We start from the raw sequence: 17,226 nt of genomic DNA, 5'->3' as shown, positions 1-17,226 counted from the left end.
AGAGAGTCGCGGACTCGTCGTGTGCCGTATTGTGATATCCAACATATTTGAGGAAGAGCGACTAACCAAAGGGCCGAGTGGTGAGCCGAGTATTAGTGACGATGGAAAAATGTTACAAATGAACGGTGAAATGGAGTTAAGAATTCGTTTGCTTGGAGGCGGGGTAAAGTCAATGAGTCAAACAAGGTAAAATTAACAACCATATATTCTGTCAACCCCCTTTAAAGTTCCCCTTACACAAAATTCTTCTTTCTCTTATACAATTTGATGAAGTTTTAGGTCAATGACGGGGCTGACGTTGAGTCGCCCTTGACCGCGCCGGTGGGGCCCGTCCGGCAAGCCTTTTTAACCGCTCGAATGTGGCGTTTTTCTGCACGGGAGCGAAGCGGGTCGTTCGCTGGACGGTGGGCCTGCTTCGTGACTTGGGTTCAGAGTCGTCCAGTAAGACGGATAAGCCCAAAACCTGTTTATGCGCTGGTGATGGTCCAAGTCGGGAGAAAGCTGAGGAACCGTTGGTCGGCCGAAGGGAGTCGGTCTTCTTCGGGATAGTGTATCCTAACAGGGGCCGAGGTCGCCGATTCTCTTTGTCGGTCTCCTCATCCACTAAGATGGGCAGATCCAGGGCCCGTTTAGGGGTCGAAGACGGCAAGGTCCTGGAGGTACACGGGAAGCAAGCCAACTCAACTATCTCCGGGATGGTGATCGCCTGATTGGTGAGCCGAGGTCCAACCTGATTATGTCGTCGTCGCTGTCGGATGACAGGGCTAGATCCACGGCTAGACTTACGAGCGGGGTCAATGCCCGTGGAACCGGTGGTGGAGGTGGAACGCTCGGAAGTCCTCCGAAGGGTGTAATCGAGCTCCGGGTAGGTCTTACCCCGATATTCTCAATCCGGGGAGTCTCCCTGACGAGCGGCTGGCCTGAGTTCTCTGGAGGTCCGGTGGCAGGGGCCTTCGACACGGGGTGTCTCGCTGACCTTATAGGTGGAGCCGGCGTAGTGGGGGCCGGCTGTGGTAGCGAGACATTCGGGGGTCCCTTAACGAGAGTAATCCGGCCCTGGGCAGGTCTCGTCTCGATGCTCCGGATCTGGGGCAGTCTTCGGGTAGGTGGTGCGCCTGAAGTCGCTAAAGGGCCTGTGTGGGGCACGTCGAGGGCCCTTTCCCTGATATCCTTGTCAGGGCGTGGAGCGATGAGCCGGGGGCGGTTCGGTCGCACCGTTACCGTTTGTCTCTTCTCTGGTGTCAACTTCAGTAACGGGGATGGAGCTACGTAGGGCTGTCTGTCAAGCTCCTGCAGCAGGGCCTCGAGTTCCTGGAGGACAGCGGGAGTCTCGACTATTGGTCCCCAAGATGACCCTCCTGGGTTGGTAATCGGGGTCGCCTGGTCAACCTCGATGGGAGCCGAGGGATTGGAGGCTGGTCCTGAAAACTGCGCTCCCTGTTCGGCGACGTATCCTCTGACGACCTCGATTGGGGCCAGGAGATTGAGAGCTGTCTCTGAATACGACGCTCCCAGGCTAGTGAGGTACTCTTGGGCGACCTGGATTGGGGCCGTGGGACTGTGGACTGGTTCCGATGATGGTGCTCCCTGGCCGGTAAAATATGCCTTGATGCCCGTGATTGAGGTCACAGAGTTGGAGGCCTTCTCCAATCGGCGGAGTAACTTTTGCTGCTTTTTGTACGCCTGGATTTTCCAGCCGCGGGCCCGATTCCTCAGTAACTGCCTCTCACTTCGGTGTTGTCCCATCTATTAATGACAGTAAGTTAGGGTTAGTTGGGGAGTCCATTCCTCAGGTGGGTGTAGTGTTCGGACGGCTTTGTATCAGGCTAGGCTCCAACCTAAGGCCGTTTGTGTGGTAGAGGCGAATGTACGTGCAATCATGCGTTAAGTAGGACTTAACCTATGATTCGCGCATGTGCGTAGGTGGATAATGTCTTAAAAGAGCTCGGACGGTCTTGCGCCGGGCTTCGCCCAGCCTAAGATCGTTTGTGGGGTGTGTGTTGGTATGTGTGTATAATCATGCGTCTAAGTATCACTTGACCTATGACTGCGCAAGTGTGGAAGTGTGGAAATGTTTGAGAAGTGTTTGGCTGGTCTCGCACTGGGCTTGGCCCAGCCTAAAACCGTGAGTGTAATGTGTGTGAACGTATGCACAATCATGCGTTAAGTAGAACTTAACATATGATTTGCCCATGCGTAGGAGGGTGAATTTGTTGAAAGTGTTCGAACGGTTTTGCGCCGGGCTTGGCCCAACCTAAGATCGTTAGTGTGTGAGAACGAATGCACAATCATGCGTTAAGTAGAACTTAACCTATGATTTGTGCAGGCGTGGAAGTGTAGAAGTGTTTGAAAGTGTTCAAACGGTCTTGCGCCGGGCGTGGCCCAACCTAAGATCGTTTAGTGTAGTGTGTGAGAGCGTATGCACAACCATGCGTTTAAGTAGAACTTTAACCTATGATTTGCGCAGGCGTAGAAGCGTGAAATTGTCGAAAGTGTTCCAATAGTCTTGCGCCGGGCGTGGCCCAACCTAAGATCGTTGGTGTAGTGTGTGAGAACATATGCACAATCATGCGTTTAAGTAGAACTTAACCTATGATTTGCGCAGGCGTAGAAGTGTGAAATTGTTGAAAGTGTTCCAATAGTCTTGCGCCGGGCGTGGCCCAACCTAAGATCGTTAGTATAATGTAAGTGGATGTACGACCATGCATTAAGCTCAAAGAACTCAACCTATGATCTGTATCTTGTGTGTGTGTGTAAAATGTAAGGGTGAAGTGCGATATTGCTTACCGTGTCGGAAGGTAGGAAGATTAAAACCACAGAGAGGCACTGTACTTTTAGTTTTCACTTTATTCGTGTCACAACGAGAGATCCGGAAAAATCAATGAAGATCGATGGCTGATGACTGATCTCTATGGTGAAAACTTAAACCCTTTTATATCCGTGAACCCTTTTATACCCGAAGGGTCGCCATATTTTTGGCGCCCCATGGAAGGGGTAGAATTTTCGTACCTTGCGCATCACTCGTGAAACCATCGATTCGCATGGATTTTCCTGTTTTCCTCTTATCTTAAATTAATACATAATATTCTTAAAATTAATTATGCTAACAATTTATTGTATTTTTATCTTATTTTAAAATAACAAAAATTTTAGGACTAAATTCGAAACTATTAATAATAATAATAACTTTCCGAAGAAAAATTATAATAATAATGGTAGTAACAATTAAGTTAATAATAAAAATATTGATAAGGTTCACAATAATGATAATCATAATAATAATATTAATAACAACGCTAATAATTATGAAAGTCTTAATAATAATACTAATGATAATAATAGTTTTAATAATAATGGAAATGATAATAATGGTTTTAATTATAATCATAAACTTAATACCAAGATTAATAATATTAACAATATTAATAATAGTTATAACATTAGTAATAGAAATAACATTAATTAATTCCATAATATTGATAATAAAAAAAAATAATATTAATAATATTATCAACATTAACACTAATTAAGTTATTGCCAGTATAATGTTATTAATAACAGCGAGCGAAGAAACGAAATAGAACGAGATATTAAATCTAATTGCAACCAGAAAGTCTTTCCCTTGGTCATTCTTTAGGATGCTTAAAACCGGAGAAAGTGTGTAGTTGGAAAATGTGGTCGGTTCCCCTTCACATTGGTGCGAGAGAGAAAGACATGAGAGAGAAAGAGACGCAACTAGTTTTATGTCAAAGTTGCGAAGGTCGTGTATTGTCACTGGAGGGCCCGGGTGGCGCGCCATTGGTGCGAGAGAGAAAGACGCTTATGTATTGAGTGGTGACTCCATATAGGCCATCATAATAGCATTGTATTACGTGAATTGAAGTGTTTGCCATTCACGTAATGCGTTTCTCAGCTCGGCGCCAATTTGGGAAAAACCCGTCTGGGCCCGTCGTACAACAAATTGCAGCATTTCAGATTGGATTGCCTAAATTTTTACATTGAAGCTGCTCGACAAATCTACAAACGCTTCCCGTTTAATTCTCCTGTGCAAAAAGCTTTATCTGAAATGAACACTATCGATCCTGCTTATTTCAAAGCCAATAGGCCACCTTCAGCCGCTCTCTTAGTCACTCTGTTTCCTCAAAACATGTTTAATATCGAATCCTTAGAAAGTCAATGGCGTTTGTTCAGAAATGATTCTTACGTTGACTCTCAAAAATCGGACGACTTTTATGAATTCTGGATTGGAATGTCCAAAATTTTGAACAAAGACGGTTCTCCTAAGTACGACATCGTTCTCGAGTTGGTTAAATCAATCGCAATATTGCCACACAGCAGTGCCGCTGTACAAAGACTGTTTTCGCAAGTTAATCTTAACAAAACAAAATTGAGAAATTCTTTAGACAACAACTCAGTTAGTGGCATTTTGCTCACTAAAGATTTCATTAAGACTGACAATTGTTGATATGAGCCTTAAGCATAATTCCAAAATGTATTAAAATAGTTTATAAAGATTAATGAGTTTTAAGAAAATATTTTAATATATCAAATGTTATATTAGTATGAAGAGAGAGATTTTAAAAAAATATATATGTATATTACTTTTTAAGAAAAGTTATAGAAAGAATGCTTCTATAAATTCTTTGTAGAACAGGGTTTAAAATTCAGTATTCTTTTAGAATATAAAGACTATAAAAATAATTTATTACTAGTCTGTGAAACCGTCATGTGATGTTACATAAAATAAAAAATTATTTTATTCAAAGAGTAAGTAATGTTTTAATATAAAACATTTTTTAATTTTTTCCTTACTTTCCAAATAGCATAAATTTAATACATTTTTAATTTAAAAAATTAAACTAATATGTCGCATGATAATTATTTAAGAAATACACATCGAAAAGTATGAGACAGGCTTTAAATCACATTTTGTAAGTTCATGGCAAGGTCTCATTTCATATTTCCCTGTGATAAAACATTAAAGTATAACCAAGAATAGTCTCTTGCAGCAAAATACAATTAACCATCAGAGAATAAATTTTGTTTGGTTGAAAAATATTCTAAAATCTAATGTAAAACCTTTTAGAACAAATATTCGTTATAATAATTATATAATTTCATAATATTTTTAAATCTAACTTTTTTAAAATTTAAAGATTTTTTTGAAGATTTTTTTCATAAGGTTTTGAAGATTTTTGAAGAAAAATTTTAGAATTTTGAAGAATTGTGATTTTGCTGGTCTGGCAGCACTGATAATAGGAAACCTGACCATGTTTCCTATTTATCCAGGTGGCGAGTGCCGGGATAAGGCGATAGGTCCATCGACCTTTTTTCTCACCATCCTATCTTTTTTGCCATCTTTCTATGAGCCTGTGCCTCGCTTCTTTGCGGATCAGGCCCTTGCTTGGTCTTAATTCCTCATCCCAGGAACTGCTTTCCTTAGAAAAGAGAAACATTTCTTCCCTTTCCCTCGCCAAAAGAACTGCTGGCGGAACACTTGCAAGGACCTGCACAGAACTCGTAGGACACTTGCCACCAGTCTCCGTTTGTGTTCACGGGGTCCGCCTACATTTGGCATTAACCGTGAAAGATTAGCCGCACACTCGATCGCCTTATTTGACGCCGTAGCCATGTGGTGGTGGAAGTTTAACCTTCCATCCAACTCCACACCAAGATATTTAATTTGCTTACTCCACTTGACCTCGAATCCGTCTATCACGATTCGTGGGAGCTCATAACCACGTCTGTCTGTGACCAGCAGTGCCTCGGTCTTTTCCAGGGCCATTTCAAGACCTCTGGTATCCAGCCAGCTTTTAGCTAGTCGCAGACATTCGTTCACCAATGTCCCAAGAGCCTCCTCACTTTCGGCAGTGCACACGAACAACGCGTCGTCAGCAAAGCCGATGATTACCGCACCTTCGGGCAGATCCATTAGCAGAAAAACATCGTAAGATACATTCCATACAAATGGACCCACCCTCGAGCCTTGAGGAGCCCCACGCTGCATCTCTTCCCTATGAGTGCAGGTGTCTCCCTCATATGTAACCCACCTGTCGCTAAGATAATTATCCATTATCCGCAACAAGTAGGGCAGCATGTTTTTCTTTTTCATCGACTCGAGAGATCTTTCCATCTTGCGGAATTAAACGCGTTGCGTATGTCAATTGCTACCAACGCGCAGAAGCTCTTCTTTTTCTCAGGTCCCAATTTGTTTTTTCCTGCTTTGGCTATGTCCACAACTGCCTGGATGGCATCAACTGTGGACTTGCCTTTACGGAAACCAAATTGGTGATCCGATAGACTATTCTCTTTGGTCAAGTGGCTTTGCATTCTCTGCAGAACCATATCCTCTAGAAGTTTACCCATCGTATCCAACAGGCATATAGGCCTGTACGATGAAACCTTATCTAGAGGTTTTTCACCTTTCCTTAGGAGGACTAACCTCTGTCGCTTCCAGTCGCGAAAGAACTCTCCTCTCTCAAGGCAAAGATTGAAGCATCTAAGCAGAATCTGGGATGAAGTGTCGATAACCAACTTTAGGATCTCGTTACTTATCCCATCGATTCCAGGCGCCTTGCCTGTTTTCAATCTTTTGCCTGCTTTTTGTAGTTCACTAAGTGTGAAGAGTTCTTTCTCTTCGACTTTGCAAAAACTCCAGTCCCTTCTAAGGTATGGCTATCTGCAGGAGGAAACAAAGAATCTATTATCTTTCTGACCCAATCGGGATTGTCCAGGCCGGGGGTCTTTTGCCTCGTCGCTAATTTCTTAGTAACGATTTTAAAAGCCATACCCCATTGGTCCTTATCGACTTCCTCGATTAGGTCCTTCCAGCTACGGCGTCGCGACTTGCGGATCTCTTTCTTGAGGTTCTTTTTCGCCTCCTTGAAAGCCTCTTTCAGCAAGGGATCTCCCTTAGATCGGGTATATGTCCTTCTTGCTTTGAGGCATTCCTTCCTCAAGGAGGCTAGCTCCTCTGACCACCAGTGCAAGAATTTTCTTACGGGAATGGCGCCTTTGCGTGGCATTGACGCATTGCAAGCGGTGACTATCATGTTCCTCATCGCTTGCACCTCCCTATCCAGACTGCTCGGCCTCTTCAACCAGCCCAAGTCCTCAATTAAAAGGGCTTCTCTTAGGGACCGGCCAAACTTTTCCTTGTCGAGTCTCTTCATATTCCACGAGGAGGTTTTGCGACTAGGAACATCCTGTCTTTTTCCTCCTCGTGTGTCTCTCATCGAGACTGAGAACTCAATGTACTGGTGGTCACTTGCGGTATATTCCTCAGAGACCCGCCAGTCGCTTATGCGGCTAAATAGTTTAGACGATGCGATCGTTAGATCTATAATTGATCCGATCGCACCTCGTCTAAAAGTCCATGTATTACCTCGGTTTACAGCCAATAAGTCGTTTCTGGAGATCATTTCTCCAATACAAATTCCTCTCTTGTCGAGTCTCGTCTCACCCCACTCTGGCGACTTTGCGTTAAAATCGCCAGTGATGATGACATCCAGCCTGGATTCTGTGAGGCTCGATTGTAGGTCTTCTATATGTGGGGCTCAAAGAAAAAGTGGTATAAAATAACAGTGCGAGCAAAAGTGAGTAAACTTTTCTGACGGGTAAGAATGGGCCAGATGAATGCTGCGAGGAAAAACAGAATTTCTTTCGAGCGCGAGCAAAAGCGGGCTAAATGGCTATCCCATTTTTGCTCTTAGTCAAAAGTTGATCCGCTTTTGCTCGCACCGTGAAGTCTATAGTAATGTCGAGATACGAACCGTCGCTACATTTTGACAATTTGACGTTTTATTCTTTTTCGTTTAATTTACTTATATTTAATTGTTTTAATGCGTGAATAATAGGTAATAATAATTATAAATTATTATTTTATTTTTTTATTATATATTAATTATATATTATATTATTATTATATTATATATTAATAATATATATTATATTTTTATTATATTATTTTTATTTAATAATTATAAATTATTATTTTGTTAATATTACGTTTGATTCTATTTCGTTTATTTTACTTTTATTTAATAGTTTCAATGTATGAATAATAAAATAAGAATAAATAATAAAAATAATAATAATAATGTGTGAATATTGATGGAATATTCCTTTAAAGTGAACAGAATATTTCTTTCAAAACTTATTTTTAATATTTTGTTGTTGTTGAAAAATTTTTTAGTTAGATTAAAAATATGATCATGTTATTTATTTATTTATATGTAGGTAAATAATTTCCTAATATTTTTCAAGTTTTCAACATGCTAATTTTTACTGGAAAACTCTTTCATTTTTCTCGAACCTTTCCTTCTCTGGCTGTCGTAAGACCCCTTACCTGCATAGTTGCCGGCCAAGGTTCATAAAAAATCGGTCAAGAGCGGGTACATAGGTACTATTTTTTACATCTTGCACCTGTATCCAACTTTATGATTTTTTGCCTACTTTTCAGATAAGTCTTTTGCCAAACTTGAAAGGAATTTTTGGAAAGGCCATTTTAGAAATCAGTCGGTTTCCCGCTCTGAACCTGAGCACAACTGCATTCTGCAATTCCAAATTCAATTTGAAATATTTGTAAAAATTGTGTTTATAAATTAATGTTTTAAAGTTTGTACATTTTTTACAGTGTCTGTAACTTGTGTGAAATTTTATTTTAACTTTAAAATGAATTCAAATACAAAAGGTACGTTAAATAATATGTTATCTAAACAATAAATTTCATAAAACTGTCTTTAATTGCTAGCAAATTATAAAATTTTAATTTGGTTTTGTAGAATCAAATGAATACACTTATAACTACTCGACTGATGGTGATACGAGTGATGCAAGCGACGAAACACCAGAGATAGAAAACGAAGGTATGTTTAAAATTAAATTGTAGTGTAAATCAAGATTATTAATATTTTTCTTATTTTATATTTCTTTAATTGAGCGTCTGGATCGAATAATCCGCTCTCCGCTCGACTGTATGCTTACAAGCCAGTCAAACATACCAAAATGGTCTAAAAATTGAAATTCAAAATTTTAATTTTTTAAACATATATTCTTGTAGGAAATTGAATGACGCATCTTTTTTTCCTTTGAAATTTTTTTGTAGAACAAATATTTTTGAAGATAATGACCAAAAACTGAAAATTTTAAACTTATGAAATTAATTAAATTTTAAAACATAAATCATCATATCTTTGGTAATTATTATTGGATTTAAATGAAATTTGGCATGCACCTTCTTTTGAGTTAAGAGAAGGCAACGACAAAATCAAAAATAAAAAAATCATCAATTGTTTAACAATTTTGCTTTGTTAATTAAGAGAGGTTAGAAATTCTACTTTCTTAACTTTGCTGATAAAAAGTCTGCGAGGAATTTTAAAATTCAGAAAACTTCCAGTGAGACATTTGTTTATTAGCATTCAAGGAAGTTTTTTGCAAAATTTTAAAAAGATTTCTAAAAACTAACAAAAATATGAGTAAATTAAAAAAATGCGCTCGGCGTTAAACATAGCCACGTCAACCCTGTATACACAGAAATGTATACAGATTCTGTTTTTTCTTCATAAATACAAAATTTCAATGAAAATAATAACAATTGAACTATTTATTAATTTAACAATTATTTAAAAATTAAATTATATTTGTTTTTACATTAATAATTAATAATTTAATGAGTTTTATTATTGTAATATTTAATAAATAAAAAAATTAATGTAAAAACAAATATAATATAATTATTAAATATTGTTAAATTAATAAATGGTTCAATTGCTATTGTTTTCATTGAAATTTTGTATTTATGAAGAAAAAACAGAAGCTGTATACATTTCTGTGTATACAGGGTTGACGTGGCTATGTTTAACGCCGAGCGCATTTTTTTAATTTATTCATATTTTTGTTAGTTTTTAACAAATCTTTTTAAAATAAAAAAAAGACTAATAAACAAATGTCTCACTGGAAGTTTTCTGAATTTTAAAATTCCTCGCAGACTTTTTATCAGCAAAGTTAAGAAAGTAGAATTTCTAACCTCTCTTAATTAACAAAGCAAAATTGTTAAACAATTGATGATTTTTTTATTTTTGATTTTGTCGTTGCTTTCTCTTAACTCAAAAGAAGGTGCATGCCAAATTTCATTTAAATCCAATAATAATTACCAAAGATATGATGATTTATGTTTTAAAATTTAATTAATTTCATAAGTTTAAAATTTTCAGTTTTTGGTCATTATCTTCAAAAATATTTGTTCTACAAAAAAACTTCAAAGGAAAAAAAAATGCGTCATTCAATTTCCTACAAGAATGTATGTTTCAAAAATTAAAATTTTGAATTTCAATCTTTAGACCATTTTGGTATGTTTGACTGGCTTGTAAGCATACAGTCGAGCGGAGAGCGGATTACACAATATTTTTCCAAAAAAACGGACAAAAGTTTTGAAAATGACTATTTTTTCAACTTTCAACACAAAAAATCTATTAAAGTTTCATATTTTATTTTGAAAAAATGTGCAGATAAATGGTTTGTTTATTCATGTTGAATTCTACATAGAGTAACAAAGAATTTTTGTGTACATTTTTTTAAAATAAAATATGAAACTTTAATAGATTTTTTGAGTTGAAAGTTGAAAAAATAGTCATTTTTATAACTTTTGTCCGTTTTTTGGAAAAATATTATGTTTTTTGGCTTCCGCGAACGGTTTCACAATTTTTTTTGTATTCTGCACAAAATAACAAACAATTTTTGTGTACATTTTTTCATAATAAAATATGAAACTTTAATAGATTTTTTGATTTATTTTTTTTTGGCTGGCTGCACGGAGAGAAAAATCTAGCTTTAATAGTATGACACTACCTGTAGCAATTTCGCATGGACTATAGTCACGCTTTAAATGCATGAATTCATAACCAAAAACCATGAGTCCACGCTTTTTCGGTATGTTTTTATGCCTTTGAAGCGTGACTATAGTCCATGCGAAATTGCTACAGGAAGTGTCATACTATCAAAGCTAGATTTTTCTCTCCGTTTGGCACAGAGACGCAGTGAGTGAGTAAGGGGAAAAGCAGTACCAACTCCCACCATGAAACCATCTAGGCTTGTGCGGAAGGTCGAGGGACAAAGAGAAAGGAGAAAAGCCCGTATAGTAATGTCCCCACTCCTTTCCCCTTACTCATAACTGCTCGCGTGAACTTACTACAAAAACTATCTACCTTCAACTCAAAAATCTATTAAAGTTTCATATTTTATTTTGAAAAAATGTACTTGTTTGTTTATTCATGTTGAATTTAAAAAAAAAAGTCAGACCGTTCGCGAAAGCCAAAAAACATAATATTGTTCCAAAAAACGGACAAAAGTTGTGAAAATGACTAATTTTTCAACTTTCAACTAAAAAAATCTATCAAAGTTTCATATTTTATTTTGAAAAAATGTACACAAAAATTCTTTGTTACTTCGTGTAGAATACAAAAAAAAATTGTGAGACCGTTCGCGAAAGCCAAACAACATAATATTTTTCCAAAAAAACGGACAAAAGTTGTGAAAATGACTAATTTTTCAACTTTCAACTAAAAAAATCTATTAAAGTTTCATATTTTATTTTGAAAAAATGTGCACAAAAATTCTTTGTTACTTTGTGCAGAATACAAACAAATTTGTAAGACCGTTCGCGAAAGCCAAAAAACATAATATTTTACCAAAAAACGGGCAAAAGTTGTGAAAATGACTATTTTTTCAACTTTCAACTCAAAAAATCTATTAAAGTTTCATATTTTATTTTGAAAAAATGTGCAGATAAATGATTTGTTTATTCATGTTGAATTCTACATTGAGTAACAAAGAATTTTTGTGTACATTTTTTCAAAATAAAATATGAAACTTTAATAGATTTTTTGAGTTGAAAGTTGAAAAAATAGTCATTTTCACAACTTTCGCCCGTTTTTTGGAAAAATATTATGTTTTTTGGCTTTCGCGAACGGTCTTACAATTTTTTTTGTATTTTGCATAAAATAACAAACAAATTTTGTGTACATTTTTTCAAAATAAAATATGAAACTTTAATAGATTTTTTTAGTTGAAAGTTGAAAAAATAGTCCTCTTCACAACTTTTGCTCGTTTTTTGGAAAAATATTGTTTTTGCTTCCTCATGAGGAAGCTTTGCTGCCGTGTTTTGGAAAAACACAGTAACTGCAAAAAAATCGAAAAATGAGTTTTTTATATCGTTGGAATCGTAGAAAAAAGATACACCTGTTCATGCAAAGCATTTTTTAAAATTAACTATACAAACAGTGCTAAGTAAACATGTAATTACACTGGAAAAAAATTATTTGATTCAAATAACCGATTAATTGACTAATTATTAATTAAATATTTACTTGAAACAAATAATATTTATTGCAGGCAATTCAATAGTATTTAAACCAATAATTGCAGTATTTGAAGTAATTAACATTTAATTGACTCAAATAAATATTATTTGATTCAATTAAATATTTAATTTATAATAGTCAATTAATCGGTTATTTGATTGAATCAAATTAATTTTTTTTTCAATGTATTTAAACTAATTCTTCGTATTCACTTTACTACCCAAAGTAGTTGGATTTAAAAAAAATTATATTCTGTGTATTTTAATTTTAAATTAGAAATGAATAATAATTAATAGTTTTTGATTATTAATTAATAATTAATATGTTATAACAAAATTTAATATAAGGAAGTTGGATATTTATGTAAATAATTATTAAAATACGGCGTCAAGAAATATTAACATTTTTATATTATATTGCGCAGGGTTTTCTCTTGTTATTTTATTAATTTTTTAATTTTATTATTATAATTTTATAATATTATATTATTCATTTTTTCTAAAATTATTACATTAAAAAAACCTTTTTTTAGAACTCCCCATTATATTCTCTTGCAGTTACCTAAGTTCTCTGCGCGACGAAGGGTCTTATACGAGCGCTCATCGCACGAAAGACCAAGTAACTTCATCTAGAATATAATATGTATATTGAATTCTGAGCAAATGTCCAGATGTCTGTGTGTGTGTATGTCACAAAAAATTATGTACAAATTATCTCGGACAAATTTTAATGGATTCTCCTGAAATTTTGCAGGCTTACTGCAATCATTAATACCTAAAATCTGACACAAGGATTTTCAAAAATATCTACAAAATTTTTTTTTATACAACTTTTTCAAAATTCTGAAAAAATTTTTTTTTTGTATTTTTGGAAATAACTTCTTTATTTATTAATATTTTCATTAATTATTGTCAAAATTACATTCCTGACAAAAAACGAATCGATTGATGTATACAAAGTCTACATTTTATCAAAATTTATCAAATTAATCGATATTTTTCTTTTTCTCAAAAAAAAAAAAAAAATTATTATTATTATTATTATTATTATTATTATTTTTTTTTTTTTTCAAATTTTGTATTTTTTGAATTTTTATCTTAGCACATTAAAATAATTATTCTATAATAGAAAATTAAGCAACTGGTATTTATTATATTGAGGAAGCGTAATAATCATAAAATGAACTACTTGTTTGGCTTTCGCGAACAGTCTAACAATTTTTTTTGTATTCTGCACAAAGTAACAAACAAATTTTGTGTTCATTTTTTCAAAATAAAATATGAAACTTTAATAGACTTTTTGGATTGAAAGTTGAAAAAATAGTTATTTTCACAGCTTTTGTCTTAAGTAATGTCTTAGTAATGTCTTAAGTAATGTCTTAGTAATTGAAAATACAATTAATTTGAGTTTCTAAAATTAATTCAGTAAAATAAGTAATAATTGAATTTTTAGTTGGATATTAATAGATTACAATTTTAGATAATTAAGGTTTTCATTGATTAAAAATTAAAATAAAGAAAATTCTAATTATTTCTAAATTTAAAAAATTTGAATTTTTAAATTTCTTTCATGTTTCTTTGTAGATCCTTTGTCAACTGAGACAAGAAGAATTTCACGAAAAAGAATAAGGCATCCACATTTACACAAAAAAAACATATTAAAAGAAAACGTAGAAAGAGGACGAGAGCGAATTACTGCGTCAGGAAGAAGAATCAGAGAAATAAAATTCATCAGCCAGACTCAATGCCTTTGCAATTTCGATTGCGCGACAAAAATCGATCCTATTCGTCAAGAAGAAATATTCAACTGTTATTATCAACATTCAAATAGGACTCAAAAAATTATGCTAATTCGTTCGTTTGTCGAAAAAGTGCCAGTAAAATCAAGAAATTTTATCAATAGACCGCTTATACCACTAAGGAAACGTGATTTTAGTTTTGATTATCACTTTATTGACAGTTCAGGTGTTAGAATTAAAGTATGTAATTCTTTTTTTTTCAAATGTATTCAAATTTCAAAATCTTCATTAAATAGAGCAGTAAATTCAGCTACATTAAACCCAAATGGAAGTGAACGGCGTGGAAAAGCTTCTTCTGTGAATAAAACCAGTAATACTGCAATAAATACTGTAAGATCATTCATTAACCGATTTCCAGCTTACGAGTCACATTACGGTCGTTCGTCTTCACAGAAAAAGTATTTAAGCCCGAGTCTGAACCAAGCTAAAATGTATAAAATGTACCAACAGCAATGTGACGAACAATTTATTAAGCCTGTGTCTGAGAACATATTCCGAAAGATTTTTAATGAAGATTTTAATTTAAGTTTTAAAAAACCACATTCTGACACTTGTAAGACCTGCGACGCATACAAGGCTCAATTACTCCAAGAAAATTTGTCTGATGAAGAAAAACAGGAAATCGAAAATTCGAAGGAACACCATATGTCCTTGATACAGAAAATCACAGATGAATTTAAGAGTGATGTGACGAATGCTTTAGAAGACACTGTCGTTTTGACATTTGACCTCCAGAAAGTTCTGCCAACTCCTTCTCTCACAACTGGAATCGCATTTTATAAACGGCAATTGTCTACGTACAATCTGTGTATCTATGATGAAATTCAACGACAAGGTAATTTAATTCAGTACATAAGTGCTTTAAGAAAAAAAAAATTATTAGTAAATAATAATTCTTCTGAATAATGCAATTCAAAAAATTAAAAATTCAATACTTTGCAAATATTTATTCATTTTTTGGTAAGAGAAAACCAAAACCATATTTTTGCTAAAACCAGACATTTGTATTTAATTTAATTTTAATATTAAATAATTAAAAAATTTCTAAGCCAATATTTTTTATAATTATAATTAAAAAATAAGTGTATGCTTAATTAAATTTTCCAAAAAATCTTTATATTGTTTCAGCATATATGTACGTGTGGTCCGAAAACGTAGCATCCAGAGGTGGACAGGAAGTAGGATCCTGCTTGCTTCAACACTTCAAAAACCACATCCCAGACACGAAAAAACATTTAATATTGTATTCAGATTCCTGCGGCGGTCAGAATAGAAATATTAAAGTTTCGTTGATGTTGAAGCATTTCCTTGCTTCCAGTAATATCGATTTTATCGAACAGAAATTTTTTATGTCCGGGCACAGCTACAACGCTTGTGACCGAAATTTTGGTTACATAGAAAAAGAAAAAAAACTATTCGAAACAGTTTATGACCCCGATCACTGGATTGATATAATCAAAAATGCAAAAAAGCGTGATAAAAAATTCATTGTCACAAAAATGAAAACAAGTGATTTTTTTTCTTCACAAGAGTTACAAGAGCACATTATGAATAGAAAAAAAGACATTAACAAAGACAACATTAATTGGTTAAAGACAAGATCGATACAACATGACAAAGAACAGCTTTTTTCTTTATTTTTAAAATACGATGACGGAATTGTACACACTGTTAATATTAAAAGAAAGCATGTTACCGAAGAGGATTTCAGGGATATTGAGTTGTCTCTGCTATACCCAACTGGTGTGACAATTACTAAACAAAAACACACTGATCTAATGACATTGATGGAGTATATTCCTCCCAGTCACCGACAATTCTACCAACAGTTAAGAACAAATGACTCCTGCAAAGATTATGATTTTATCAGTGATGACAGCGGAGAAGAATTTTAAAGAAAATCACTTGTTTACCATTTTTAGACAAGGAAAATATTTTTAACCGTTCTTTTTTGGATTCTTGATTATATCACTGAAATTTTGTTCCTCTCGCAATTTTCTCGAACGTTAAAAAGTAAAAAAATCCCGGAATTGATTTTAAAACTAATTTGTTTTAAGTGCTGCATCATAATTTTATGATACTATGTATTACTTTTTTTATAAACAAAAATGTGCAATAAATATTATTGAAATAAGTAGTAACATTTTAATATTTTCAAAAAAATGCGTAACTTATGTATTTCTTCTTTGAGTGCTTGCCTTCATTTTTCAAAATAAATGAGAAGTAATTTTTTTAAGTGTCAAACATTCATAATGATTCATAAATTTAAGATTTTGTAAATAATTTTGAAAAATTAAAACTTGATTCAGTTGAATTTCAGTTTGATTAAAAATAATATAAAACAAAAATTGCACAATTAAAAATATTATTGACATAAATTTAGATGATAGATTATATTTTAATCTTAAAAAATTATTTTCAAAAGGTTGTTAAATAACAAATTTTAATAATTGAAATTAACAAAAAATTTCAAGTCAAAATTCCTAAACATTATAACTCTATTTCTTCCAAAGTTCAATTATTAAAATTTTTTTAATAAAAGTTTAGTTTTATAAGTCAATTTCAATTATTGTAATAAAATTTTTTAGAAATTCAATTACGTTTAAAAAATCGCATTAAAAATTCCTTAAAATGTAATTACTGACCTAAATTTGTAAAAAAAAGTAAGTATTTCAAATATACAAAAATTTGTATTTCAAATTTCCTACATTTCTATTATTTACAAACTTTTTAACAAAAATTATATTTCAAATTAATTATTTTCAAAAAATTATAGTATGAAATTTAAGGCAAATTTTTAGCAATTAAAATTTACAAATATTCGTAGTTTAATTTTTCTAATATTCAATTTTTATTAAATATACATTAGAATTTAGATTGAAATTTTAAATAATTAAATTTTAGACTTATTAAAATTTGAAAGAATTGAATTTTTTTATTTAATATACAATATATTTATTTAAAAAAAATTAATTTTAATTTGTTTAAAATTTTAAGTAATTGAATCTTCTTGTCTGATTGTAAAGTTATTGAATCTAAATTTAAATACCTAAAACTTGAAATAATTAT

At 33.4% G+C, this 17,226-nt stretch overlaps 1 protein-coding gene across 1 annotated transcript; it reads right to left on the bottom strand.

Moving 5' to 3' along the window:
• Window positions 1-280: 280 nt before the first annotated feature.
• LOC122511946 (SH3 domain-containing protein C23A1.17-like) lies at window positions 281-1,746 on the bottom strand. Its single transcript, XM_043627520.1, has 2 exons — window positions 731-1,746; window positions 281-653 (listed from the first exon to the last, which is right to left on the bottom strand). The coding sequence occupies exons 1-2, from the start codon at window positions 1,744-1,746 to the stop codon at window positions 281-283; spliced, it is 1,389 nt and encodes a 462-aa protein (XP_043483455.1).
• Between the last annotated feature and the right edge of the window lie 15,480 nt (window positions 1,747-17,226).

This window comes from Leptopilina heterotoma, unplaced genomic scaffold, assembly GCF_015476425.1.
Source record: "Leptopilina heterotoma isolate Lh14 unplaced genomic scaffold, ASM1547642v1 Lhet_91, whole genome shotgun sequence".
Taxonomy (NCBI): domain Eukaryota; kingdom Metazoa; phylum Arthropoda; class Insecta; order Hymenoptera; family Figitidae; genus Leptopilina; species Leptopilina heterotoma.
The sequence above is the reverse complement of the archived record's forward strand: the minus strand, read 5'-3'. Positions and strand labels throughout refer to the sequence as shown.

Excerpts from the sequence above, each read along its gene's own strand:
- LOC122511946 (XM_043627520.1), bottom strand. The coding sequence starts at position 1,746 with ATGGGACAACACCGAAGTGAGAGGCAGTTACTGAGGAATCGGGCCCGC. Across the intron at positions 654-730 it reads AGCGACGACGACATAATCAG|GACCTTGCCGTCTTCGACCC; the intron begins GTTGGACCTCGG and ends GTGTACCTCCAG.